Here is a 26,087-nt window from a genome sequence, read left to right as displayed (position 1 = left end):
TTTTTTTTTTTTGCCTCCTACTTCTGTCTTGAAGACAGACAATCGACTTGCAGCTCTCCCTCCCCTCCCTCTCTCTCCACGTTCTGCTCCCACTCTCTCTCCCCTGGCCCCTTCCCCTCCCCTCCGGGCGGAAAGCCCCCCGAAAGCAACAAAGCTGAGCCGAGGGAAACAAACAAAACAAACACACCGGGCCAGACAAGCAATCGACAAAACTTTGCAAAAGCAGAAACAAAAAAGGAAAAACTAATCAACCTCAACCAACCAGCCCCCGAGCCACCCGGGGCGCCCTCCCGCGCCCTCTCGCACCCTCGCACACACAAAAGGCGGCGCGCAGGAGCCCGAGACCCGGGAGCCGCCGCCGCCCGCAGCCAGGGGAGCAGGAAGTCCGGACGCGGCCCCCATAGATATGGCAATGGTAGTCAGCACGTGGCGCGACCCCCAGGACGAGGTGCCCGGCTCGCAGGGCAGCCAGGCCTCGCAGGCGCCGCCTGTGCCCGGCCCGCCGCCCGGCGCCCCGCACACGCCACAGACGCCGGGCCAAGGGGGCCCGGCCAGCACGCCGGCCCAGACGGCGGCCGGTGGCCAGGGCGGCCCCGGCGGCCCGGGCGGCGACAAGCAGCAGCAGCAGCAGCACATCGAGTGCGTGGTGTGCGGGGACAAGTCGAGCGGCAAGCACTACGGCCAGTTCACGTGCGAGGGCTGCAAGAGCTTCTTCAAGCGCAGCGTGCGGAGGAACCTGAGCTACACGTGCCGCGCCAACCGGAACTGTCCCATCGACCAGCACCACCGCAACCAGTGTCAGTACTGCCGCCTCAAAAAGTGCCTCAAAGTGGGCATGAGACGGGAAGGTATCGGCCTCTCATTTCTCCCCCCCCCCCCCCCCCTGGGGTCCCGGGGCCCTGGGTGCGTTTGGCTAGCCTGCTCTGGGTAAGGACGCAGAAGCCCCAAGCTCTTCTCTTCGTGTTGCAGCTGAAAGGGGTTTTATACTAGAAGCAAGTTCTGCACTGGAACCCAGACCCCCAAATCCGCATGCTTTGGCCGACTGATTTCCTCCTCTACTTTCTCTTCGGGCTGTTTCATTTTCTTTGCATTGATGGCGAGTTCATTTGAGTTCGCCTTTCTGCGAGGGATGGGGTGTTGTCTGTTGTTGTTTTAAAGCCTGGTTTACTTCTTTGCCTTTCCTCTCGATTTCTCTCTCTCTCTCTCTCCCCTTGTTTTTCCTGCATGTTCAACATATGTCCCTCCTCCCCACCCCTCTCCCCAGCCCCCACCTTCTCAAAAAAAAAAACCAACAACCTGAGATTGTACTTTTGTACAGGAGGTTCAAATTACAAATGGCAATTTTATGCACTTCGCCGTATTAACGCTGCTGCCCGGGCAGCGCTCATGTGACCCTCCGTGGATTAACATTCTGCTAAAAAAAAAAAAAAAATACCTCTGTTTTCTTTTTTCCTTTCACTTTTGAAAGGAGAGCGCGATAGGGAGCAGGGAAGGGTGGGCGAGGGGCCCTCGGCGGCTGCTTTCGCTCTGCGCGAGTTGGGTCTTTGTGATATAAAATTCGCCGAGCGCCGCGAGCCGTGCTCGGCCAATGGCGCGCTCGGCGCCGGGCGCGGGCTCCGGGCTAGGGCGAGCGAACGCCGGGCTTTCTTTGTGTTTCTGCGAGAGCGACTCTCCCGGTCCGGCGTCAGATAACAGCCCGAGCCCGAGCCTCGCCAGCTTTCCCCGGCCCTCTCGGGCCCTACCCGGGCTGCGCCGGCGCCGGCCGCCTGCTCCCCGCCTCTCCCCGGCTTCCTCTCGCCTCGGCCGGCCTCTCTCTCCGCCCTCTCCCTCCGTCTCTCTTTCTTCGCGCACACTGATTAGGCTGCCGCCAGACCTCGGCTTTCCGCTCGTCTCTCACCGGGGGGTTCCCCGCCGGGCTGGGGCTGGGGCTGCGGGGTTTGGGGGAGAGTTGTTCCGGGGTGGCCGCAGGCCGTCTGGGGTGAACCCTTGTGTCTTTTGCAAAAGCGTCTCACCCTCCCCCCCAGGCTCGCCCCTCCCGCTCCCTCTCCTCCAATCAATAAGAAATATCAGCTGTTTAGCAGTAAAGAAGAAAGATGCCCCCAGAATGCTACATCCCGCCCACAGTGCCGGGGACCCCGAGGCAAACTGGTCAATTCTGGGTCCTCGGCGGCCCGGCCCCGGGCGGGCCTCGGAGGCAAGTGTGCGGCTCAGGCCGCCAGAGCCTGCCTGGGTGGTGGCTCGAGGGGAGTGCTGCCGGGCTCCCGGCGACTTCCAGGTCTGTGGCCCTGGCGCGCTGGTGAGAGGGGCAGGCCTGCCCATTCCGGCGCGGCGCGGGGTCTGGGTCAGGTGGGGGTCGGGCTCGGGCAGACCCTGCCGGGGGAGCTGGGGAATGAGGCTGGTCATTAACTGCGGGGTGTCTCCTTTCCTCCCCGCAGCGGTGCAGAGGGGCAGGATGCCGCCCACCCAGCCAACCCACGGGCAGTTTGCGCTGACCAACGGGGACCCTCTCAACTGCCACTCGTACCTGTCCGGATATATTTCGCTGCTGCTGCGCGCCGAGCCCTATCCCACGTCGCGCTTCGGCAGCCAGTGCATGCAGCCCAACAACATCATGGGTATCGAGAACATTTGCGAACTGGCCGCGCGGATGCTCTTCAGCGCCGTCGAGTGGGCCCGGAACATCCCCTTCTTCCCTGACCTGCAGATCACCGACCAGGTGGCCCTGCTTCGCCTCACCTGGAGCGAGCTGTTCGTGCTGAATGCAGCACAGTGCTCCATGCCCCTCCACGTCGCCCCGCTCCTGGCCGCCGCCGGCCTACACGCCTCACCCATGTCCGCCGACCGAGTGGTCGCCTTTATGGACCACATACGGATCTTCCAAGAGCAAGTGGAGAAGCTCAAAGCGCTGCACGTTGACTCCGCCGAGTACAGCTGTCTCAAGGCCATAGTCCTGTTCACCTCAGGTAGGAAGGAGCCCTGCCCTCTCCTGCCCAAGGACTCCTAGCTCAGAGTTAGGGCCCCGAGAACTTGGGAGTCCCCAGAGTGAGCCCAGCCTCCCCCTTGAAAGGCCAAACTGTTGAGTGGGAACTTTGTGTAGGTGCTGGGCCTCTCCAGGCCCGTCCAGGGGACTAGAGAGGAAGGGTGGCCTTCAGGCAGGTTGCTTCAGACACGAGCTCGAAAAATGGGCCATGGGAAAGCCTCTGGGGCCTGCCAGACTGGGATGCATGTTCCTGCTCCCTCCCTCAGCCCCGGCCTCCTGGGCGAGCTGAGCCTGTGCAGTCTCCCCTACCCCATGGCTCTCTATCTGTCACCCTGGCTGAGCCTGCAGGAGATGCCTCTGAGCACTGGCGCTGTCCTGGCATCATCTCTGCAGGGGAAAGTTTGCCCCTGCAGGGGAAAAGTTTGTCTGCTAACCCAGTAGAAGTTGGAGCTCCAGGCAAATCCAACCCGAGGGCAGCAATTTTCTAAATCCTATTCTTATTAAAACAGTGCAGACCTGCCAGGAGAGGAGGAAGAGTTGTCAGGAAGGGGCAAGAGGAAGAAAGGGGCCATCATAACTGTTCAGAATGTGTGCAAGGGGTGGAAGACTATGGCCTCCTGCTTCCTCTGCCCAGGCAAACACTTAAGGCAATTTTCAAACAACCCGAAGTGTATGCCAACTTGGGCTGGATGTGAATGTTGCCAGAGATATAAAACCATCACTGACTGCATTAGGAAATCTAATTAGTTTGTATGTAGTTTAACCTGTGTGAGTAATAGATCTAATATTAATTAACTCTTGAGGCCAAATGATTTTTGAAGGTGTCTGGCTTTCCACTTTGGGCCACACCTGCGCCTTTTGGCTGCCTCCAGGCTGAGTTCAGCCTATCCCAAGTGGGTGGAAATCACCCCCTCCACACTCTTGGTCTAAGTTGTCAGCTGATCCCTTTGTCATGCCTGAGAGGGAAGAAGGGTTCCTAATTCAGAATAACAAACATTTGGATGTTGGTAGGGCTTGGACCCTAGAAACTGCAGTTTCCACAGCTTGTAATCCGGACATTAGGAGAGCTGAGTAGTTCCTGTGGCAGACAAAAAGATCCACAATCTCTTCTTTATTGTTTGAAGGAAATCTGGGGACCCCAATCATTAGCTCAATCGATTGCAGGTTCTGAGTCCTTAACCCACTGTCTGTTATACGTTGCTGTTTTTCACACATAACCCCCCCCCAACAGCCACCCCAAATTCTGCCTTTGAAAGTCCTTAGGTAATCAATTAAAGGGCAGTGTCTGGGCAAGGAAGAGCTGTATGGAGAGAGGCTTGGATCTGGAGTATTTTTCTCAGGGGAACTGTCATAACTAGACCATTTGCCTGATGCAAATGTACAGGAAGGATATTCCCCTACCCCACAGCCACCTTCACCCCCATCCCACAACCCTGCTACACCCAGCCCAACATCCCAGATGATGGGGGTGTTGTTAATTTCTCGCTATCATTGTTAGCTCTTAGCCTTACCCTTGGTCTTTCAAGGAAAGAAATGCCTGATACTGTTGTAACAGTTTAATTTATTACTATTTGCAAAATGTAGAGGCCTGTGTGGAGAATGCAAATCGCCTCACAAAGAGATAAAGGTCCCTCTTATCTGATTCATAGGGAGACACACAGTGTACCAATGCAGAGGGAGGGAGTCCTATGCAAACAGATCTTTTAATTCCTGACCACAGACACCTATGCATTCTTTACATGCGGAGTCCTAGATACACACACGAGGAAATTGCATGTGTGTTCTGGCTCTTGGGCTGGAGGCAGTGGCGGCTGTTTTAAGGATGCACAATATGCATGTGTAGCCCCAGTCTTGTCTGGGGAACCCAAAAAGGTCAGGTCACAACCTGCACTGCCTTCACTGAGAAGCCTCTCTTTTCAAAGGCACTTATTGTATTTTTCCCATATCCGAAAGAGAAAAGTGTTTTCCTGAAGATAACAGGGAGGGGTTTCTTCTTGGAGGGACCTGGGTTTTTTTTAAAAAAAATAAATAAATAAATACATAAAGGGGGGTACGAGAAAAAGGGAGAGAGAAGAAAAGGGGGAAAAGAAACAGCTCAAATGAACAGAGAGATCACAGTTTGCATGGCTGCCCTTCAATAGGGCTGTACTGACAAGATCAGTTTTAAAGGGCCACTTAAATCAGTTTCAAAGACTGGAGAAAAATGAGTCGCCCTCTTTGGGGAGAATCTGAGGCTGGGTCGTGGACGCCATTACTAGAGGCTGGGCCAGGTTGTTGCCCTCCCCCCCCCCCCCATATAATTATAAGCCAAACTATTATTTACAGAGGAGGAGGGGGAGGAGCCCTGGCAGTTTTGGTTTCATCTGTTTGTCTGTCTGTTTACTGACTTGAGCCAGATTTCACCCAATGCACTTGGCTTGGGCCTCCCAGGGCCCAAATCTGAGGACTGGGACAGTGAAAGCCTGCAGTGCTCAGAGCTGTGTTTGACTTTAAAGCAAATACCCCAGGATCATCTCGTGCTCTCCTTCCCCCCCTCCCCGCCCCCCAGCCAGCTTCCCTCCGCCCAAGTTTTCAGTACAGAGAGGCATTTGCTTCAACTCTGGTTGGGGCAGTTTGACAGAGCCCTGTACACACACCTCATGTGACCCATTTCAAACCTCTTAATCTGATGACTGAATTCTTCTTCTTCTCCTCCTCCTTCTTCTTCTTCTCCTTCTTCTTTTTTTTTTTTTTTTTTTAACTTTCTTCCAGATGCCTGTGGTCTCTCTGATGTAGCCCATGTGGAAAGCTTGCAGGAAAAGTCCCAGTGTGCTTTGGAAGAATATGTTAGGAGCCAGTACCCCAACCAACCAACGCGATTCGGAAAGCTTTTGCTTCGCCTCCCTTCCCTCCGCACGGTCTCCTCCTCAGTCATAGAGCAATTGTTTTTCGTCCGTTTGGTAGGTAAAACCCCCATCGAAACCCTCATCCGGGATATGTTACTGTCCGGCAGCAGTTTTAACTGGCCGTATATGGCAATTCAATAAATAATAAATCAAAATAAGAAGGGGGAGTGAAACAGAGAGAAAGAAAAGGCAAAAGACTGGTTTGTTTGCTTAAATTCCTTCTGTTAAGAAAGGATATAAAAGGATGTTACAAGTTTGCTAAAAGAAGAGAGGGGAAGAATTTAATGGACTGTGAATTTCAAAAAAAAAAAAAGACTGTCAAATGAACTTTTACAGAATGCATTAAAAAAAAAAAAAACTCCTGTGTCGGTCAGAACAACTTGCTACTTATCATTTTTGTATAAAAAGGAAATTAGTCTTTTTCTTTTTTTGGTAAAATTTTGAAAAATATTGCTAAAAGTGCATTTAAGGAGATTGGGAGAAAATTAGCAGAATGGAGAAAGTAAGTCTTTTTTTTTTTTTCCAAATTATTAATTGTCCTGTGTCTATGTACCTCTAGCTGTTGTTCTTTTTTGTACTTTTCTGGTTCCAAACCAGTTTATTCTGTGGTTCTATAATAAGTTTTGATATAATCTTGGCTTCTTAAAAACTGTGTATCCTTAAAATATATGTTCTGCAAGAATTAAAACTGAGTCCATGAAAATATCATAGGAAGACATAAAACTTTAAAAGGCAACTCAAAGATGGTGGAAACGCACTTACAAGTGGTGACCAAAAATTTTAGGTGAAGTTGAGCACTCTTAATTTGAAACTGGAGGAACCACATACAACACTTAACTTCCCCAACCCTGCCCTCCCCCCAAAAAAGACACCATGACAAACCTAGCTTTTTAAAAATATTTTAAGAAAGAGAATGAACTGTGGAATTTATTGGCAGCCAAGGAGTGTGTCCAAGACACATGCTGAGGTTTTGAATAAAAAGTGAACTTTTGTAATTTGAATTGGGTCCCGCTTAGTTCTTGAATTGTTACGAAAATCCTATATCTGTTTGTATATTTGCAAACCCTTTGTATTATAATTGTTGATATTTTCCCTTTTTAAAAAATACCATTGAAATCAGCATGACAAAATAACACTGTTGGCACTTATAGGTAACGTGATTGATTCAGTATCTTAGAGTTTACAGTTTGTGTTTTTAAAAAAACTGAAGGTTTTTTTTTAAGTGCAACATTTCTGTATACTGTAAAAGTTATAATAACTGAACTGTTTGGTCGAGTCTTTGTGTGTTATATTCCAAGGAAAATTGAAAGTATTCAGAAATTAAAATATTATTTGATATCTGAAATCTGCTTGGCTGTCCCCACTCACTGTCTTTCTCATCCAGAAGAGCCCCTGTGAGCTCTCGCTGAGCCAGGCCGGGGGTCCATTTGTTTACTCCCCTCAGTCAGTTTGTTCAAAGGTGGACTAGTGTATTTGCCTGTTTAATTTGGGTGTGTGTGTGGAGGGGGGGAGAAGCTGAAGTTAATGGTTTATCTATGGTTTAGGAAGTGCCATACTGATATAGTAAACCACCCCCATTCACCTAATCCTCCTTTTAATTAAAAATGGATTTTCCAGGAAAAAAAAAAGGCCCTTATATTTGTCACACTTAAGTGCCTGCTTAGGGAAGGTATTGTGGAAAGTATTAGAAATCTTGAGATCAGTATCTATTTTATGATCAGAAAAAAATACTGTTTTGTACATTTCTGACAGTTAAGCAAAAGACAGTTCTAGCAAGCTAATCACAGCATTGTAAATAGAGGGCAGTTGTTTGCAGTGAGTTTTTTCTTAAGTAGGTGTGATTTTTAAAAATACTCTGTGGTTCTCATATAGCTTGGTTGTTGAGAGAATTTCAAATTCAGTGATATAGTTTAGAGCGCTGAAGGGTCTGTTTTTAGTGTATATATGATAACTTGCCGTTGGCCTGCCTTTCCCCTCCCCCCTTTACGTTCATTCTGTGAGAGCATGACCACAGGTCAAGGGAGTCTTTTCCACTGGAGTTATGTACATAAAAACACATCGACATTTTGACATTTCGGATTGTGTAGATACAATCTGTACTGCTCTTGGGATCCTTTGTCCTTAGAAGCCAAATTGAGAAAAAGAAGAGAAAGAAAGAAGGAAGGAAACTTTACAGGGTGTGCTGATTTGGAAGTAGTAACTATTTTGTTTTGGAGGTTTTTTTTTTTTTTCCCCCTCTTTCTCTTTTCCTGGTTTGAAGGAGGCTCAGTGTGTGGGAGCTCGCAATTTTGTTCTTATTGAGGCTTTCCAGCACCCCCCCACCACCACCATACTTCACTATGTTGTGGTTTAATTTGAAAAGCGGGTGGGTAGGGGAGGTGGAAGAAAAGGGATCATTTTGTAAAGTGTATTAAACTTTGATACTCAGTTCCAGTCAATACATGTAGACCAGAAAAATCTGTCTGATTTGTGCATCTGAGCAGAGTCCTCCATCTGACCCCCAGCTTCTTTCTGTAGATATATACATACATAAATATAAGTATGTTCTTAGGGCAGAATATCGCTGACCTTTTAGCTCGAGGTTTGTCGGTTGTTTATTTTCTCCTCTTGCAAGTGCTATCCATGTGAGTGTGTGAAGTTTCTCCAATAAGTAAAACACAGGCCCTTTTCCTTGTTTGTTTTGTGTTAGTTTATTGTAAACAGCCATTTGTTGTAAATTATTATTGGCATTAAATTATAATTTATGATTTTCAAAGCAAAAGACAGTCCCTGTTTTATTATGCTTTAAGCATGTGTTCTAGTCATTGGAAATCTCTCTCTCACTCTCTCTGAGTTTCAGCAATGAGCTTGGGGTCTGCAAGGCAGAAAAACAGGACCCAAAATTTTTCAAACGGTTAAAACAATACCCCTTGTATATGTTTAGAGTGGCTGGAGGAGGGTCTGTTTAGAGTCTTGAGTTTGGTTTAAGTTTATTGCATTTAAAGAAAGTTTTTCTTTTCACGCTGAGTTAGAACAAAAGATCTTTGCTGCAACTGAACTGGACAAAAGACGAGGGCTGGGACCCAGCGAGTGCGTTCTGTGTGAAATTGACGAGATCTTTAAAAAAGCTGCTAAACATGGCGACTCTTTCCCTTTAAGTGTCTCTTTTTCCTTGCTGGTTTTTTTTTTTTTTTTTTTTCCATCTGATCTGAGCTCGCTTTATTTCTTTTCCCAACCCGCTCCTCCTCCCTCCTCTTGGCGCTCGGGGGTGTGAGAGAACCCAGTTAGACGCGAAATGCAACAATAGTCCGAGGAGAGAGAGAGGGGCGATCGCTGCTTCTCGCCACTTTCAAACAAACCTGGGGGAAGACTGAGCTGGGGGTGTGTGTTGAGGGGGGGCGGAATGTAGTCCGTTCGCTCGGCTCGCGGTCGCCCTGCCTCGGCCTTTCAGCATTAGTTCTCTCTGGGCCGCGAGAGGCTGGGGCTCAAAGTTAGCGGGCGACGTCCGGGGCTGGTTCCGCGGAGACGGCTGCGTTTGCATCCGGCCGGCTTGCAGGGACGGGGGCCTGGAGTTGGCAGCAGCTGCGGAAAAGTGCTTGCCCCCCCCAGCCCCCGCCCCCCACTTACGTGCGGCGGAATTCCGCCAGCGCCCCCGGAAAGTCCGGGGTGCCGGGCGCGCGGAGCTGCACTCCCTGGATGTGCACGAAGCGGCGACAGGCGGGGGGCGGAGGCGGGGGGCGGTCAGGGGGAGCTCGAGCGTGTGAAACTCTGCCTCGAAGCTCGCTTTTGACTTGGTCCTATGAGCTGAGCCAACATGGCGTCTCCCATTGCACCGCGAGCGCCGGGCTGCCAGGCACGGCAGGGCCGGGTAATAGAAAACACATTGGTTACCAAAAAGAGAAAAAAAAAGGGGGGGGGGGCGGCTAAAGGCCATTCCATCTGCAGGCAGAAAACCCTCTTTTAAACTCTTGCTGGCGAGTGAGTGCGGTCCTCGATTATTCTGTAATTAAAGCAGCAGAATTCGCAGGGAAAATACTGGTAACGCAGTATCCCCTTCTCTCTTGCCCCCCCCCAACCCGTATAATTAGGAGAGTTTATTTCATGTCTCCCTTCCCAACAGGAGCCAAATTAGAAAAAGCAAAAGTCTGTATCCTCAAAGCATCTTAAATGTTTGAATGGTATAGGGGGAGGGGGAGAGGCCAGTATTTACAGACCTGGTCAGTGCTCGCGCTCATTAATGCAGGGGCTGCGCCGGGGTTTGTGCCGGCCGGGTCCAGCCGACGGGGGGGGGGGGGGGGGGGTAGTGGAGGCTGGGCCGCGAACCCCGCCGGGCGTGGGCAGAACTTGCTGTTTGCCTGTCAAAGTTAAAGCAAACGTGGCTTTCCGGGCGGAGGGCTGGCTGGGGGCGCGCAGCGGCCGAGAGCGGGTTCCGGGCGGGTGGTCGCAGGCCCTAGAAATGTGTGAGCCTGCGTGGATGGCGCCCCTGACAGGAGCGCGCCCGCAGCGGAGGATCCCCTTTCTTTAATAGGTTTGAGCAGGCGAGGCCGGCCGTGGGACAGACTTGGCCTCCCAGAGAGGGTCTTCAGAGGGCCTCTGGAGAGACATTGGATTGGCCCGGGCGGAGCTCTCAGCGGATGGGGGGATCGCCCGTTATGTCCAATTCCAGCCCCTGCCCGGGCCTGGAGACCCCTACCTTCAGCCGCCTGGGAGGGAAGCGAGGTACTCTCTGAATTCCGGGCCTGGTCAAGATTTATTGAAGTTGGGTTTTAAAAAACGTGCTTCAGATGATTTTTCCCATTTTCTCAGATTTCAAAGGCTCCCTGCAGTGCGGCTGCCTAATTAATGGTGAAATTCAACTAAATCTAATTATGCAGTAATTTTAAAGCAGTTAGTGCTGGGCGTTGGTTTGTAATAGGACCCCAGTTTTTTAAAGTTTGCTTACTGTGTTGGTTTAGGGGAAAGCCATCTTTTGTATGGCAAAGAAAGACGGGGAAATAGTTTTGCTGCATGAACCGGAGGGTTGAGCACCGCCCCCACCCCCTCACCTCCATCCCCATCCCTGTCTCCTGTCCGCTCTCTTTCTTTCTCTCTCTTGCCCTCTCTCAAGCTCAAGCTCAAAAGCTGAGCGAGGTGCTCACCCAGCAAAGAGACCCATTTTCATAGCCAAAGGGGAAAGAGATAATTTTTCATAAGGAGACACAAAGGGGCTTGGTATCTGCTCTCCTGGACCCATCTGTAAGGGCCCGAAAACAGGGAAGGGACTCTCATCTTCTCTAATAGAGAACAGATTTCCTCCCCTTAACATCCATTGTCATTAAGGCGAAAAGCTGACTCTTGGAGTTATAAATCTTATCGTCCTTCTGATAACACACTTGTAATAAGTTAGCGTCCTATTCAAAGTGAATTGTAAAACTGCCTCATTTAATATGGCATCTGTGTCATTAAAACTTTTATTATTTTTTCCCCCTCGTGTCTTGCAGGCCTGGCATTCCGTCGAGCTCTGAGGTGCCTATTGGGCCTCTGGGGTAGGGCCAAGGGGGAGAAAGGTGTGAGAGATGGGCTGCCTGGTTTCAGCCTCTGGATCTTAGTCTGGGGTGAGAGACCCCTGAGGCAGAGAGGGCCTGGGGGGGGTGCTGTGTCCCCCTTTCCCATCCCCCAGAGCGGCCCCCTCGAAATGACGTTCCTTGAAAGAAACATGCTTGTGATTAGCTAAGCAAACACATCTGCTTTCGGAGTTGGGCCTTCGTTAATTAGCTGAACAAAGGGCCGTTTTGCTTTTTACCTTTTGCTGGGGGAGAGTGTGTTATTTCAGGAGTGTCGCGGGCCCTCCTCTTTTCAATTGCAGCCACGACGTTAATTTTATTGGGATTACTGATGGGAAATGAGGTGGCGCAGGCTTCCGAGAGGAAAAGCTTGATCATTACCCCCTTTGGAACTATATTTTTCCACCAACCTCCTGCTCGCGAGGAGGGGGTGGGGGGGGCAAACTGCGCAGCAAGTTCAGAGCAATTGGAATCAGGCTCGCGGTACGCTGATCTCGGGTGACAGAGCGTGTGTTGGAGCTGAACTCTATAATTTGCGCTTCTGTTCCTTTATTAGCCCTGGACAACGAACTAATGAGCTTTGGCCCAGCACAGTGTCACTTGTATTTATTTTCTTATGGCAACTTTGAGATAGCGGAAGTGTTCCTTACCAAGAGCCAGGGAGGGCCGGGAGTCCCGACCGCTGCCTTCCTGGCCCAGGTCGGTGGCTGTGTCCCAGGGGAGCAAGGGCACTCACAGAACTGATGGAGCCTGGCGACTGGGCCTTTAGATGAGGCCTTGGGGGCGCTCAGGAAGGCGTTAGGCCCTTTCGAGGCCCAGGCATTCCTGCAGGCCCAGCTCCTGAGGTTGAGGTCAAGGGAAGCAGGGCAAAGTCCGGGGCAGGTCTCCAGGCACGAGGTGGTCCTGGTGCAAAGGTGGCCTGGAGCCCTTCTGGTGCAGGAAGGAGGAGGGATCCACGGGCATGACTAAGGCCAAGGAACCCTTGGAGCAGCAAGGATACCGTGCCCCGTGGCCACGGGGACTGCTTTGTGCTGAAGGAAGCCTGGCTCAGCAGTCTGGCTAACTGTTTGGGGGGATGAAAGGATGCTTTAAGGGAACTCTTAAGGTCCTGAAGTGCGGAGGCTCCTCTCCCCCTAGTTTGGCTGCTCCAGGCAGGCTCAGTTGGAGAGGCCTGGAATAAAGTAAAGGAGGTGTGGGGGGTGGGGACAGAAGGGGGTCCACGGAGGCAGCGCAAACATCCCTTGTGCCCTGGTAGAGAGAAAAGGAGCCCCCCACGCTGCCAAGTGCGTGGGGGAGGGGGGCGCCAGGGAAGGGGAAGCCCAGGGAACTGCCAAGCGAGCGGGGACTTCTCCGATCCGCAGCCCGCGACTTCCTGTGGCTCTTGTCTTGCTCCCTGCCGGGCAGCCTTTGCTAATAACACCCAGGCTCTGTGCCCCTGCCCGCCCCATCTCTCCTCGCCTCTCCTCGCTTTATCCCTCTGCCTTACTACCCCCTCCCCACCTCTTCCTTCCTTCCTGCAAATGGGTGTTAACGTGGGTCTTTATGTTCTGTCTATAACTAGGATGTAATCACGCGCCCCATGCCTCTCTCTAAAAGCATTTAATAAATGTCTATTAAAGCGCTACAAATGTAAGATGAATTTAGTGGCGTGGCTGCCTCCCTGAATCCGAACGGTAATGATGGATTTATCAACGGGGATTCGCCTTCAGCACAGCGAGGGAGGTTTACTCAGCAAATATGTCGGCGAGCACCCACCCAAATACAATCATTTGACCCCCCGCGGGCGCTAGCCGCCTCACCCTTTCTGCCGGGCCAGCGCCGAGGAGGGAAGACCAGAGGGGCATCGCCCCTCTCCTGGCCTCTTGCCCCCTCCTCTGTCTCCTCTCGGCCTGCAGGTCTCTTGGAGGGCGTGGGGGACCTGGCATGGAGGTTTGGAGGTGGGGAGCTGGTGGTGACCGTGTTAGATCACACGATGGAGTGTGGGCTGTCTTGGATTTGCCGGGAGACATCAGTGGGTGCTCTCCTGACCCTCTTGATTTTGAAGGGGTGGCAGTTGTTTCAGTCTGCGAGTGGGCTCTTGAGTACCCTGACTTGGACCAAATCTTAGGTCATGGTTTCCTCGCTGGATTTGCAACCCAGCCCTGGGCACTCTTCTAGGAGAGGCAGCTCCAAGACAGAGACCTCGGGCCCCAGGCCCTCAGAGAGGCCCCAGTGTGCCCAGAGCGGGTGCCCGGCACACCCACCTTCCCTGGGCTCCCTGAACCCTGCCAATGCAAAGCAGAGGCGGCTGTAATCCAAGGTTACCGTGTAGGCTTGAAGGCGGGGGCGCAAAACTCCCAAGTCTCTTCCCCTAAACAGATCAGGCTTCTCTCCCACCTGCCCCAGCAGAGCCCACCTGGCCATTTTCAGGTTTTTGTGGCCGTGGATTTTTAGAATTTGGTTTGGACTGTGATCGTTAACACACACAGCCCCAGTGACCACCACCTCTTTCTTTTTGTCTTTTATCTTCCTTTTCGAGGGGGAGGAAAGTGCTAGCCTGTTCCATCAAGCCCAGTTCGCATTTGCTTTGGCCTCTGATTTCTCTTTCTTCTTTGGAAATTTCATTGAGATGTCTCTGTACTTCGCTTGTCAGTTATCTTTGTTCCTTTTAAATAAAGGGCTTTTAAATGGACTTATTGCTCCCAGCGTGGGTTCCTCTCTCTAAATGTTAGAAAATTGTGCCATCTACCCGCTATGCCGAGTACTGTCACACTCGGAGACCTCGGGGACCTCCGGGCCGGCTTCAATGCTGCCGTGTCAGGGGCCGCCGGCAGCAGGAGGAGGGGGCGGCTCACGTGGATTTTTACAGATCTCCGCCTGCAGCCAGCCCGCGTGGCCATGCCAGGGCACGGCCCGCAACCGGCGCGGCCACCAGCTTGATGGCGGCTTCGAACTTGGCGGCAGTGGCTGATCTCCGACCGAAGCGCAGGCGTGGCTGGGACCCTTCTCTTCTCGGAGATGCCCGGGGCTCGGGAGGGGTTGGGGGGGGGGGCGCGGGCGCTGGTTTAGACGAAACAGCCGCTGGGGGTCGGGGAGAGCGGAGGACAATGGGGAGGGGGGCCTGCCGGGGAGGGGCACGGGGTGATTTCGTCGCGCAGCTTTGGGGAGCTCCTGCCCGCCTCCAGTTCTCCCTCTCCCTCGGGAGAAGCCCGGCTGAGGCCGGAGGAGAACGACGGCCGCCGCCGAGTGGCTTCCCAGTCTCGGGGAGAGAGAGGAGAGCTCGGGCCAGGCAGTTTGGCTGCAACTTTCAGCTCCGTTTCCCAGGCTAGAGAGATTTCTGGTGTCTTTTGGAAGGCCAGACCTTGCTTTCCTTTAGGGCAGTGTGGTTTAGATGGACCGCGTTTGAACAAGTCAGATGGCTGATGTGGGGTCTCCTCACCCCGACCCCTCCTCTGCAAAAAGTCCCTCCCGCAACCGCAGGTTCTTTTTTGAATGAGTTAAAATGGATTAACAGTTTAGATTTTATTACGTGGCTACCTCTCTCAGATGGGTTCTTCTTCTTATTATTATTTTTTTAACCCATTAGGAGTATTAGCTAAGATTTCCAAGTGTCAGCTGGGTATTTATGCTTGTGGGGGAAAAAAAAAAATTCTCCGATACGGTTTATGACTTTCATTACATGTTTCACACTGTTCGAGAAATGGAGTTTTAAGCAACATACAATTAAATCTATATTGCTCTTTGGAGAAGGGCCAAGGAACTCGACAATCAATTAGTTTAGATCTTTTTGATACTTGTTGCTAAAATCAAAGTGTAAAACTACAGCCTCAAGGTATAGCTGCTCCCTCATTTTCCCTAAGGTCATGGAGCCACCACCACATGAGAAATGGCAGTTGCTTTTTCTTCTTCCCCAAGTTGTTTTTCCTGATCATTCTGCACAGATTAGTCTTTAAAGAATCAGGCTGTTTTCTATGTTTTCCTTCTTTTTCTCCCTCTTACTGCAGTCTCTCATCTGCCTTTCCATCCAGGTTTCGTTTTTAAAAATACATTTGTATTATTTGAAAAATGAATTTTCCATTCACCCTCTCTCTCACCGCTCCCCCCCCCGCCCAACACTAAGAAGGGAAACTGCATTTAATAACCACAATAATACAGTGGTTTCTAGACAAAGCAAAATTATATTCTTTATAACCACAACAGGATGGGGGTGGGGGGATTCTCTCTCTCTCTCTCTTATCTCTGTCTCTTTAAATAAGCAGCTTAGGAAATATAATCTCTGCCATTGACAGAGACTGCTTCCTTCTTGAAGATGCCACCATTCCCACCTCCCTGGCTTTCTCTGGGCGAATGCCCTCCACCGCCTGGCAGGCATCTGCTTGCCCTTGGTTCTGAGCAGGGGTGGGGGTGGGCCTATGGAGATTCCAGGGCTCAGGAGAAAGCTTCAGGGTCCTGCCCATCTGTACTGGGCAACTGAGGCAGGGCTGATTCCAAGTTCCAAAGAGAGGCTTGCTAATTTATTAAGTAATTCTCACTTCCCCTCACCTTCTCCCTATAGCCACCCAGTTTCCTAAAAGGATGGGGGAGGGGTCTGGAACTACACATCTATCCCCCCCATTTCCTTTTCCTCTTTCCAGCCCTCCCCCCACCCCCACCCCTTCACCAGCCTCATCACTAATTTAAAAACCCTGTGGCTTTGGGACTGAGCAGGCTAGTCATTGAACTGTCAATCTCCACCAGGATGGAATGTCTAGAATATCCTCTCTTCTCCAAAAACAGGTTCTAAACCAAGTGAGGCGATTGGGCAGAGTGCCCTTAACCTCCCTCCAGAAGCCTTCCTTTTCCTCCCAGGGAATGAGGACCCCGGGGACTGGAGGGACCTTTGCCTCCACCCGGTGCTGTGGGTCTGTTAGGTCGCCTTCGACCTCGCCGTTCGCCCATCCATATGCCACTGCCCTAATTGTAAAGAAGGTCTGGGAAACATTTTCTCTGTGCTAATTTTATATTTCCCCTTTCCCCCTTGCAACATTAAACATAATTTTGCGCTGTCACTGTCACTAAGACTGTGGTTTGTTGATGTCTCTACTTGGAAACATGACCCCTTCGCCTCCAACAGGGAGTCCTCCCCACGCAGCCTCTGGGAGGTTCCCGCTCCATCCACGCCTTTCGCGACTCTCGGATTTCTGTGAAAAGGCTGAGAGGGGTGGGGAGAGTCCACAGCCATAAAGGCCGAAAGGATCCCTACCAGAACCCCACGATCATTTCAAACCCTCTTTCCCTGTGACAGCAGGAACAAATGTGTTTTTGATGTGCGTTTGGTTGTTGGCTTGTTTGTTTAATAAAATCCCTGTGTGTGCGTGTGTGTTTTAATGTCTCCATGCCTGTGATGGGTAACCACAACCACTCCACTTTTCAAATTTCCCTTTGAATTGTTTGTTTGTTTGTTTGGGGGGCTGTCCTCTTCAACTTGTCTCTCTGTTCTTTAGTCCTCCTCCCCACCGTCCCCACCCCACCCCCATATATATTTTCTCTGGCTAAGCAATAATCCTCCGGCCAAGCAATAATCCTCTGGCCCAGTGGCTGAGTTCCTGGAGGTAAAATCCATTTGTCCCTTGTGTTGCCTCACCAAGGCCCAGTTATCCGGGGCCTTTGGTGGCAGACTGGAGCAAGGGAGATGAAGATACTTCTCATCTCCCAGGCCCTGCTCCTCCCTCCTCGAATGTGCCAGCCTGGGGGGCTCCACAGTTGAACAAATGCACCCAATGTCTCTAGGTTTGCTCTCTGGGCCTGGTTGCCGTTCTGCCTGCTTTCACTTGTTTTCCTTTTTCTTTGGAGGAGCTGCTAGTTACTCTCAACAACAGGGTATCGGAGCTCCTTTGCACCAAGACTGGTGGGTTTCAGAGCGATTATCTCATTTCGCTGGTACAGAGCGAAGCCGCTTGCAGCCCCTGGGTCAGGCATTCAATGGAAGGCCCATGTCACAGACCCAACCCGAAGGTTAATTTTCCCTCATTAGCATCTCCATAGTTCTGTCCTTGCACAGGATCTCAGGTCCTTGCCTGCTGTCTTCTCCCTGCTCCCCCCTTGAAGTCTCTGGCACATTCTCTCTCTCTCCTGGTCCCCTCTACACAATCATACATTCTTCAGATTCCTATTGGATCCATAGACTCTAATCATTGAAAACCCATCTCATCAATTTCCAGTTTGCCTACTTTTATCCTAAAGTTCCTTTCCTCCATCCACATCTCTCTCTCTCTCTTTCCCCTCCACCTCATTTACAAACGTATTCTGCTTTATTTGAATTAGTTCTCTTCTCCCCTTTTACTTTATCCCTCCCCCCCCCCTTATTCTTTCATTCACTGCTAGTAAAAGCAAAAGATACAAAATGGCAAAGTTCGGCTGCGTGTGCATGGGGGGAGCCAACCATCCCAGCCACCTAGAAAGAGGCTGGAGATTTGTAATGACAGAAGAAACAACAAAGAAAAGAGAATTGCATTTGTGGCTTAAGTGGGCGAGTGTGTTTGTGGGTCTATATCTGTGTGTTTTTAAGATTTCTTTGAACTGCTTTTGTGCTGACTCCACAGAGGCATTTGCCAAAGCCAGTCACGGTATAGGAACTTTGAGTTAACCTCTTATATCAAATGAATCTTTTCATTTAGAGACCAATAAATCTCAATCTCTAGCTACCTTTTGTAGCCTGAGCTCAATGAGACAAGACTGAGGCTTATAATAAAGACCAGATAAAGTTTGCCAAAGTTATCCACCCCCCCCCACCATCCTTTTTTAACCAATCTAGAAAATTCCCCCATCCAACAAATAAAACTTCAGGGAAGTAGCAGTTTTTCCTCAGTGAGCAGAAGGTTGGAAATTTCTTTACCTTTTCACAGCAAGCCTGTTGACTGAAGTGGCTTTCCAAGCTCAGACATTGAAATGATTTATAGTTTTTCAACAAGTCATTATTTTGGTGTGTTGTTTAGGTGGGGCTGAGACAATCTAATAATCAGTGTAAGACTGGGGAAGGGGATTGTCTGTGACCAAGCGGAGAGTTAACACCAGAAACATGAAAGCCAGTCGGGTCTCCAGGGATGGAATTTGGGAAAGAGCCTGCACACGTCTGCTCCTGGGCTATAAAGAAATACATTGTTAACAACAACAAAACAGACAATGCCCTGAGCTCTGCCTTGATTCAGAGCTGAGCTACTTTCAAGATTTTTTAGCAGCACTGTTCATTTTGATGGGGTTTCTGGGCCATTTGAAATTCAACCTTTAGCCAGCCTGCTCATGGGGTATGGTTACTACCCTTATGATTTACTACCCCTCCTCCTATATTTTCTTTATTTCCTGATGGCCCCCCATGGGGCTAATCTTTTTTTTTTTCCCCTTTCTTTTATATTTTCCAGTTTTGTTCTCCCCACTAACGACTCAGTGTTTTTCCTGTTTCTACTGATCACTCATTTGCTTCCTTTCTCTCTTTCCTTCCTTAAGAGACAGAGGAAAATAAAAAGAATGGGAGGGGGATTTCCAAATGGTTCCTCTCTAAGTGTTATTAATTACTGCTACAAGGCAGGTGATTCTTAACTAATAACAAAGTTGTAAATTACCACTGACTTCCAAATATTTCTCATTTGTCAGCTCTGATTGACTTGATTAATATTCCGCTCTTTGAAATAATTTTAGCCACAATTACGATCAGCTTTATCCATGAAGCAAAGAGCAGATCGTCACCCCTGCGCGGGACCCTGCCCCTCTGGTTTTACTCTTCATGTGAAGTTTTCGTTTCCATCCTGAGGCCTGATTTGGACTGGAAAGCAATGCTGGAAATGTTCACGGGCAGTTAAAACTGCAGGGATGGAGTGGACTGGCATATACCTGCAGATGTTCAGTGATTTATATGTAATTTCAGAAACACTGTCGAGGAAATTAATCCTTTTGAAAAAACCGAACAATATCATTTCCTAGGTCTCCTAAACATTTTTTCCCCCCCGCCCTCCAGATTCAAGGCTGAAGGAATGGACCTTTAAAGGTTTCCTAAATTCAGGAAACCCACCCAAGCCAAGCCCCATCTCTCTTTATCATCCTCCTTAACATTTCTAGGAAAGAGCCAGCCTACTCTCAGCTCACCTATCAAAGATGGGGATTACTGGTGGGGGGGAGATATGTTTGTGTGCGTGTGTGGGGGGGGGGGAGCAGGGTCAAAGGGGTTCCCGGGACAGGAGCAAAGGGAAGACCTCACATTTTGGGAAGGGGGTTATATTTTCCAAAATTCCCTTTCCCTTTACCATCATATCCAGAATGCAATTTTTGAAGCTATCAATACCCGCTGCCTCCAATACCTCTCGAGTTTTAATCTTAATTATATTATTAAGTGAAGTACTGTGCTGTCAGGGAATTGAACATGATTTATGACGTTGGCCTATTAAAGGATCGATTGTGAATATCGCTACTATCATCTATCAATATTCTTAGGCCAGGGGTATTTCTCGCTCTACGGTTGTTATTTGTAATACCGAAATGATAGACTGCAGGAAAAGACTATTTCTTCTTCGCAGGACTAGCTTTCCAGGTGCAGCAGGGAGTCCGTGTGGGGAGGCAGGAGACTCTGCCTGTTCCAACCACATCTCACACCCAGAGAGATTCTAAAGATTTTTTTTTTTTTTTTTTTTTAAATCTTAAAACCAGTGAAGTCTCCCTTAGGTCTCCTAGAAGAAGGAAAGCCGGAGTCGTTTTTAGGGAAAGAAGTAACCTCCGTAGGTCGATATTAGGGACGAGCGTTTTCTAGCTGCCAGGTGATTTGCAAGGAGACTAGAAAGAAAAAAACGGCAACGAGGGGGGCCCCCTTTATACAAGGATATCTGGATGGGGGCTGGCGGGGAGTGCTGGGGGCAGACTATATATTTTTGGAGCAGATGCCCTGGCCCTGCCTCTGCCCTTGGACTCGGAGGCGTCCAATTTCTGGGATCAATCAAGGCTCTCTACTCCAAGCCACCCATGCAAGGACACTTCTACCTGCCCCCGCCTCCTCTGCATAGGTGGAGGCGGGTGCGAAACGCGCCGCGGCTAAGCCCGAAGGAGCCTGAGCGCGGAGGCCTTTTGTCTCCAGACAGAGCTCAGCGCCTGCTTTTTTCCACCCTCTCGGGGCACGGCACGGGGTCACCGGCGAGTCTCAGTCTCTGCTTTAGGGGGATGGGAGGGGAGGCAGTGAATGCAGCAAAACTCCTGCTCTCGGGAGCGGCCTCGGACCGCCAGCTGGAGAAACCCCGCGGGCTGTGGCGGGGCCGGGAGCGGCCTGAGTGCTCCCAGGGCCGCCCGGCCTGAGCCCTGCTGCTGCCCGGGGCGCGCACCAGGCCTCGGAGGCCGGAGACTCCCTCCTCGGCTGCCGCGGCCCCGGAGTCGGTCAGGCGCCCCCCTGGCACCGCGAGGGAGGCGCACCTCGCCTGGAGCAGTGCGGCCGCGCCCTGGGCGGGAGGAGGCGCAGGACGCGGGGCCCCCGGGCCTGGCTGTGCGCCTGGCCTCGGCTCGCCGAGCGTTCGCCATCCGCCCAGGCCTGGCCTTCGCTGCCCTCACTGCCCAGTCTGCTTTCTTCCGGCGTTCCAGTGCGAAGAAGTGGGAATGTCACTGGAACCTGTTTGGCCTTCCCTCTGCCCGGCCACAGCCGATGGCAGGCAGGGAGGGAGGACGCCTTGGCCCCGCTCCTGGCGCCCAGCAGCGTCCCGCCTCTCCTGGCCTAGAGAATACGGTTCCGGGTAGAAACCTCTACCCGGGCCACCCAATCGCACCTACCTAGCTACCTGCCTGCCCTATCCCGACTTCCCTGCTCCGAGGCCTACCCTTGGTCACTATGGTTTGCCCTCAGATTTGGAGGCTCCCAGGGGTAGGGGCACAATAACTGGTACATAGTAAGCACTCAATAAATGTTAGCTGTTGTAAGCATGAGGCACATCAGGTCTCCTCCGTGGGCATCTCAGTCTCTCACAGACCAATCACTGCCTAGCTGGGGTCCCCAAGACCCCAGGGATTGGCCAGCTACCCCAGCCCCCTCTGAGCCCTGGAGCCACAGCCCTCTACCCTAAAATGCCCGTAAAACACCCGAGACTTCTGCGGTTCTTGCCCCAGGGTGTTCGTTCAGGCCTGGACCACCGGGAGCAGAAGAGGCTGAAGCCTGAAGCAAATGTTAGCGGGTCCCTATTGCAGGTCAGCGCCAGGGCAGGGGAATTTCGGCTAAATAAGAACATCCTGGGACAGGGGATGGTGGTTCGTCGTTTAAAAACAAACCATAGAAAAGGGACCCTTTGGTGAGGGACAGAGAGAAAGAGAGAGAGAGAGAGAGTGTGTGTGTGTGTGTGTGTGTGTGTAAGGAGGGGTGGGGATCAGGGGCAGGCCGAGGCAGGAGGAGCAAGAGTAGATGAGTCAGAAGCAGCGGAATGACACCTTTTTCTTCCAGAAACAATTATCTGGGTAAGCTTTTAATCGCCAGGCCGAAAGGAATGAGTTGTCGGAGACAGCGCCACTCAATATATGTACAACGCCGTGTAGCCGGGTTTTGTTTTACGATCTTAAATAAATACAACTCCGTCTTCCTGATTCTTCTTATCAGTCATACTAAAAGTATTGTTGTTGTTATTTTGCAAATAACATTTCAGTTCTCGACGGCCCTTGGAGCAGGCCCGGAGCCAAGCCCAGGACCGCGATCACTTGCTGCGCCGCGGGGCTGGGACTTCGTCCCCTCATCAGCGCTTCCCTCCCCCACCCCCCAGGCTGATGGATATTCTTGGATGTAGACCCCTTTAAAAATGACAAATGTCTTGTCAATACAGACCATCCATCCTCTCTCGCTTTCTCATCGTTTTTCGGCGCGAGGAGGGACCCAGGCGCAGGCCCAGCGGCGCGTGTCACGCGGCCTGCATTGTACCGTAATCGCCAAAACCTTGGCCTAATTTGCAACTAATGTATCTCAAGCGAAGGAGTCAGCGAGAAATCAGTGGCCCAAGGAGCTCGATTTAAGCTTTGGAGGGATCGGAAATTAAGGAACTGTAAGGAGGATGTGATTCATATTATTCTCCCTCTCCCCCTCCCACACACGACCGTAAGTCTCCCCGCTCGGCCTTCGGGGACGCGGCCCTGATCTCTCCGCGGCCTGTGTCCCTGTCGCTTGCTTCTGTCGCTCCGGACTACTGTGTCTGGGGCGCCCTCCGCCTGGCTTCTCCTAGCCCCCGGGAGGAGGCGCTGGTGCCCGGGTCGGCCTCCGGTCCCTCCCAGCCGGCGTCCTGGAGCCCCCATTCACAAAGCTCGGCTTGGAGGAGGCGACACACACACACACACACACACACACACACACACACACACACACACACACACACGCACACAGAGCGAAGAGGGGAGTTTGATCTTGTCTCATTGGCGTCTCGGGCCTGAAAGGAAAATCGTTTGGGTAAACAGCCAAGCTTCCAGGCTTAACGCCCGGCTCCCGCCCCCGCCCCTCCGCCCCCTCCCGCCTCCCCCACTCCCCTTCAACCCCACCCGCCACCCACACTCCGCTCCGCAGCCGGGCCCCGAGCGAGCTCCGCGCGCCCGGGCGGGAGCCGAGGGCTCCCCGGGTTCAAAGGGCCGCAGCCCCGAGGGAATGCCCTCCTCGCTGTGCCCCGGGGGGCAGAAGCGGACTGCAGGGCGGTGGGACCGGCCTGGGCCACGGTAGGAACCGCGAAACCTCCCGCTTCCCTAAGTAGAGCTCGTCCCGGGGGAGGGCGCCGGGGAGATCGGAGCCCGGAGGGACCTTTCCGCCAAGACCAAGCAGAGGCCGAGCCCGAGTCCGCGCCGCAGGCTGCGCCTCGGCGCTCCGCCCCGGCCCCGGCGGGGCACCCTGGGCCCACCAGGCTGTCACAGGCGTGTGTACATGTGTGGCACCACCACGGGCGGGGCCCGTGAGCCTCGGCAGGCCTCGCTGCGCTCCGCACCCCCTTGGGTGATTACCGGGTCCCCACCTCCTTCCGAGCGGCCTCGGCTCCAGGAAAAGCCTTTAATCAGATATTAAGCGTTTTCCAAAGTTTGATTCTTTCCAAAGGACAATTCTTCAGCTAACTGGCTGTAAGCATAATTAATAGTTACTAACATGCAAAAAAAAAAAAAAAAAAAAAACCCTCTGTGGTGCTTAAAAGGATATTGGTCTCTAGCTCACTCTCAAGTTTGGAGAGAGCACTGAAATCTGAAAATATCCTGATCAGATTATTAGACCTGATTCTATGGTATTTCCCCTCCTCCCTTTCTCTAATGAAATTCCTCTCTCTTCTCCCTTCCTCTGTCTCTCCTGTTCTCCCTCTTCTCCTTCTCAGGCTCAATCTCGCTCTAATCCAGGAGTCATTAGCAACACCCTCTGGCTACATGTTTTGCATCAGTGAAACATTTTGACATAGTTGTAATACAAACTCTGCCGCCTTGCGCTGCATCTTGCGGTAGGAAGTGTAATAGCAATAAAAATCATTTTTCATCTCCAGGCATTATTACGTGGAAAAAAATAAAAAAAAAAACAGAAAATCTGAATGTGAGAAGAGGAGGGGGTGGGAGAGAGAGAAATGAAGGGAGGTAAAGAAGGAGGGAGGGAAGGGGAGAGGGAGAGGGAGAGAGGCAAACCTTTCTAATTTAGAGACTCCCCTTCTCAAAACTGTAGGCAGGTAGATTCAAGCATTTCATTTTCTAATGCTCTACTCTCTTCTGTTTTGGTCCCTGTTCCTCACTGTTGTCCCTCAGTGGATCCCAGGACCCTCCCAGCTGTTGCCTTTTAGCTCCAAGATCTCTCAACAGCTTCCTTCTCCCCAAGGTAGCATCCCTCCAGGCAAGAAAACCCCCAAGACTCCCAGAGACCAGGCCACCCCTCCTCAGCTGGCCAGGGTGAGGGATCCTCATTCAAGTCCTGCTAGGAAATTGGGGCCTCTTTCCTGTTTGGTCTGTCAAGAATCTAGCTTGATGGAGAAGGGATAAACAACAAGAAAACCAACTTGGTTTTTTCCCTGGTGCAGCCCTGTAGTTTTTGAGCAAGGGTGGGGGGCTTTCTGAGAGTCTCCTAATCTGCAGTGGGGAGTGTTGGTTACAGGGCAAGGGAGCACTCCCTCCATCGCCACCCTGTGAACTTAGGGAGGGCAAAGATTCAAGAAAGGGTCTATATGTTGGGTTTGCTCAGGCAGGAAAATGCAGGGGCTTATACATTACCACGTACACACTCTCCCCCACCCCCGTGGTCCCCAGTTCAGTCATCATTCTATGTGGGATCCCCTGAGCTCCTTAAAACAAAACCAAAAACAAACTTGTAGTTAAAACTACATTAGAAAAAGGACTATGCCCCCCTCAAAATAAAGAAACTGCACAAATTCTCTAAGGACCACAAGATAGACTCCCTGCTTTTAACACTATGTTTGGAATCTCCACAGAAAAAAAAATCTTGTTTCGTGAAATTTGTTTTTACCTATAACATTTATCTCTGGGATGATGCACTTTGAAAACAAATTGAAGCAAAGACTCACCATATAAGTGAATTAATGTTTCTGTCTGTTTTTTAGTCGTGGGGGCTTAAGAGTGGGGCAAACCTCTTAAGTTGCCACCTGGATGAGATAGGGTCAAATGCACTGTAATTTGTACCTCTCGCCGTCGCTGCTTTCACCTGCCGACAGGTGTATATGTTTAGGGGCTGCATTTTGTGGTGACTTTGTCAGCAGAGCCCAAGGCTGTGGGGGTACGAGGTTTGGTAGGCTCACCACTGGCATGGCCTGGCAGAGCCCCTCTAATGCCCGACCACCAGAAGGAGTGAATTTGGGTGGAATTGTAATTGGGAAGGGATGACTTCATAGGCCTCCTTCGAAATATTTGCATTGGCCTCAGCTGAGTGGCCCGCACTTGGCGGCCCGAACTCATGGCCTCCAAGAAGACATCTCTCATTTATTTTATCTTTCCTATCAAAGCAGCGTCACTGCTGAGACTCGGTGAAATTGTACCTATATATTTTTCTCTTTCTCCTGTTATTTTCCCTTCATCCCAGTGCAGACATTGTGCGATATGTCGGTCACACATAATAGCTTTTAACCGATTGGAAGAAGGCCTGTGTGTTTCGGCTTCTCTTAAGGTTTTGATGAAGGGGAAAGTCCGGTGACGGTCAAGTTAGGCGGCAGAAGGCTGGGAGCATGGCCGTGCAATTCCAGTTTCCGCAGCGAGGTGGCGCCCCAGGGTACGGCAGCGCACCGAGCCGCCGGCCGCCGACGCGTTCCCGCAGCGAGGCAGTGGCCGCGGAGCCAGGTTCCCGCCGGCTTTCTCCCGCCTCGGCACCGAAAGTCGGAGAGCACTCAGACCCTCTGGGCCAACCGGTCCGCAGGGTGGGCGAAGGCCTGAGGCCACGCCCGGGGGCAGGTTGGCGGCGGCAGGGAGCCAAGACCCGGCGCACGGTCCCGGCTGTGTTGCTCCGGGGCAATCTGCGAAGTTCGTGTTCGCGGTGGGACCCGGGCGGGGCCGACGCGAGGGTGCGGGGACCTCAGAGCCTCCGGGACCCGCGCGCGGGGGTTCGGCCTCTGCCCAGTTGGGGGGAGGCCAGACCCTAACACGCCAGGGAGCCGCCCAACTCCTCCGCCCCAGGGTCGGGAGACTTCTTTATTTTTTCTTGTTTTAAGAAAAAATAAAGGAAAGAAAATCTTATGCACTTTATATTGCTTTGTCCTCCAAACTAGGCAGTTTTCCTGTTTGCTAGGT

At 51.6% G+C, this 26,087-nt stretch overlaps 1 protein-coding gene and 1 long non-coding RNA gene across 3 annotated transcripts in view; both read left to right on the top strand.

The window, feature by feature from the left end:
- Nucleotides 1-7,166, top strand: part of NR2F2 (nuclear receptor subfamily 2 group F member 2) — a 12,769-nt gene extending 5,603 nt beyond the window's left edge. Inside the window, exons 1-3 of one of the 2 annotated variants that reach the window (XM_021680512.2) lie at nt 7-848; nt 2,436-2,963; nt 5,732-7,166. In XM_021680512.2, coding sequence (XP_021536187.1) covers nt 407-848; nt 2,436-2,963; nt 5,732-6,006 — 1,245 coding nt within the window. In that variant the 5' untranslated portion in view covers nt 7-406 and the 3' untranslated portion in view covers nt 6,007-7,166. Of the gene's footprint in view, nt 1-6; nt 849-2,435; nt 2,964-5,731 lie in introns of those variants that run through there. The other variant, XM_021680513.2, reaches the window with a different exon arrangement.
- Nucleotides 7,167-22,886: 15,720 nt separating this feature from the next.
- Nucleotides 22,887-26,087, top strand: part of LOC110572268 — a 39,752-nt gene continuing 36,551 nt past the window's right edge. Inside the window, exon 1 of the long non-coding RNA XR_002479841.1 lies at nt 22,887-23,051. This is a non-coding gene — a long non-coding RNA (uncharacterized LOC110572268). The remainder of the gene's footprint in view (nt 23,052-26,087) is intronic.

This window comes from Neomonachus schauinslandi, chromosome 9 (genome assembly GCF_002201575.2).
Source record: "Neomonachus schauinslandi chromosome 9, ASM220157v2, whole genome shotgun sequence".
NCBI classification, from domain to species: Eukaryota; Metazoa; Chordata; class Mammalia; order Carnivora; family Phocidae; genus Neomonachus; species Neomonachus schauinslandi.
Note: the sequence above shows the minus strand (reverse complement) of the source record. Positions and strands in the feature narration are given on the sequence as shown.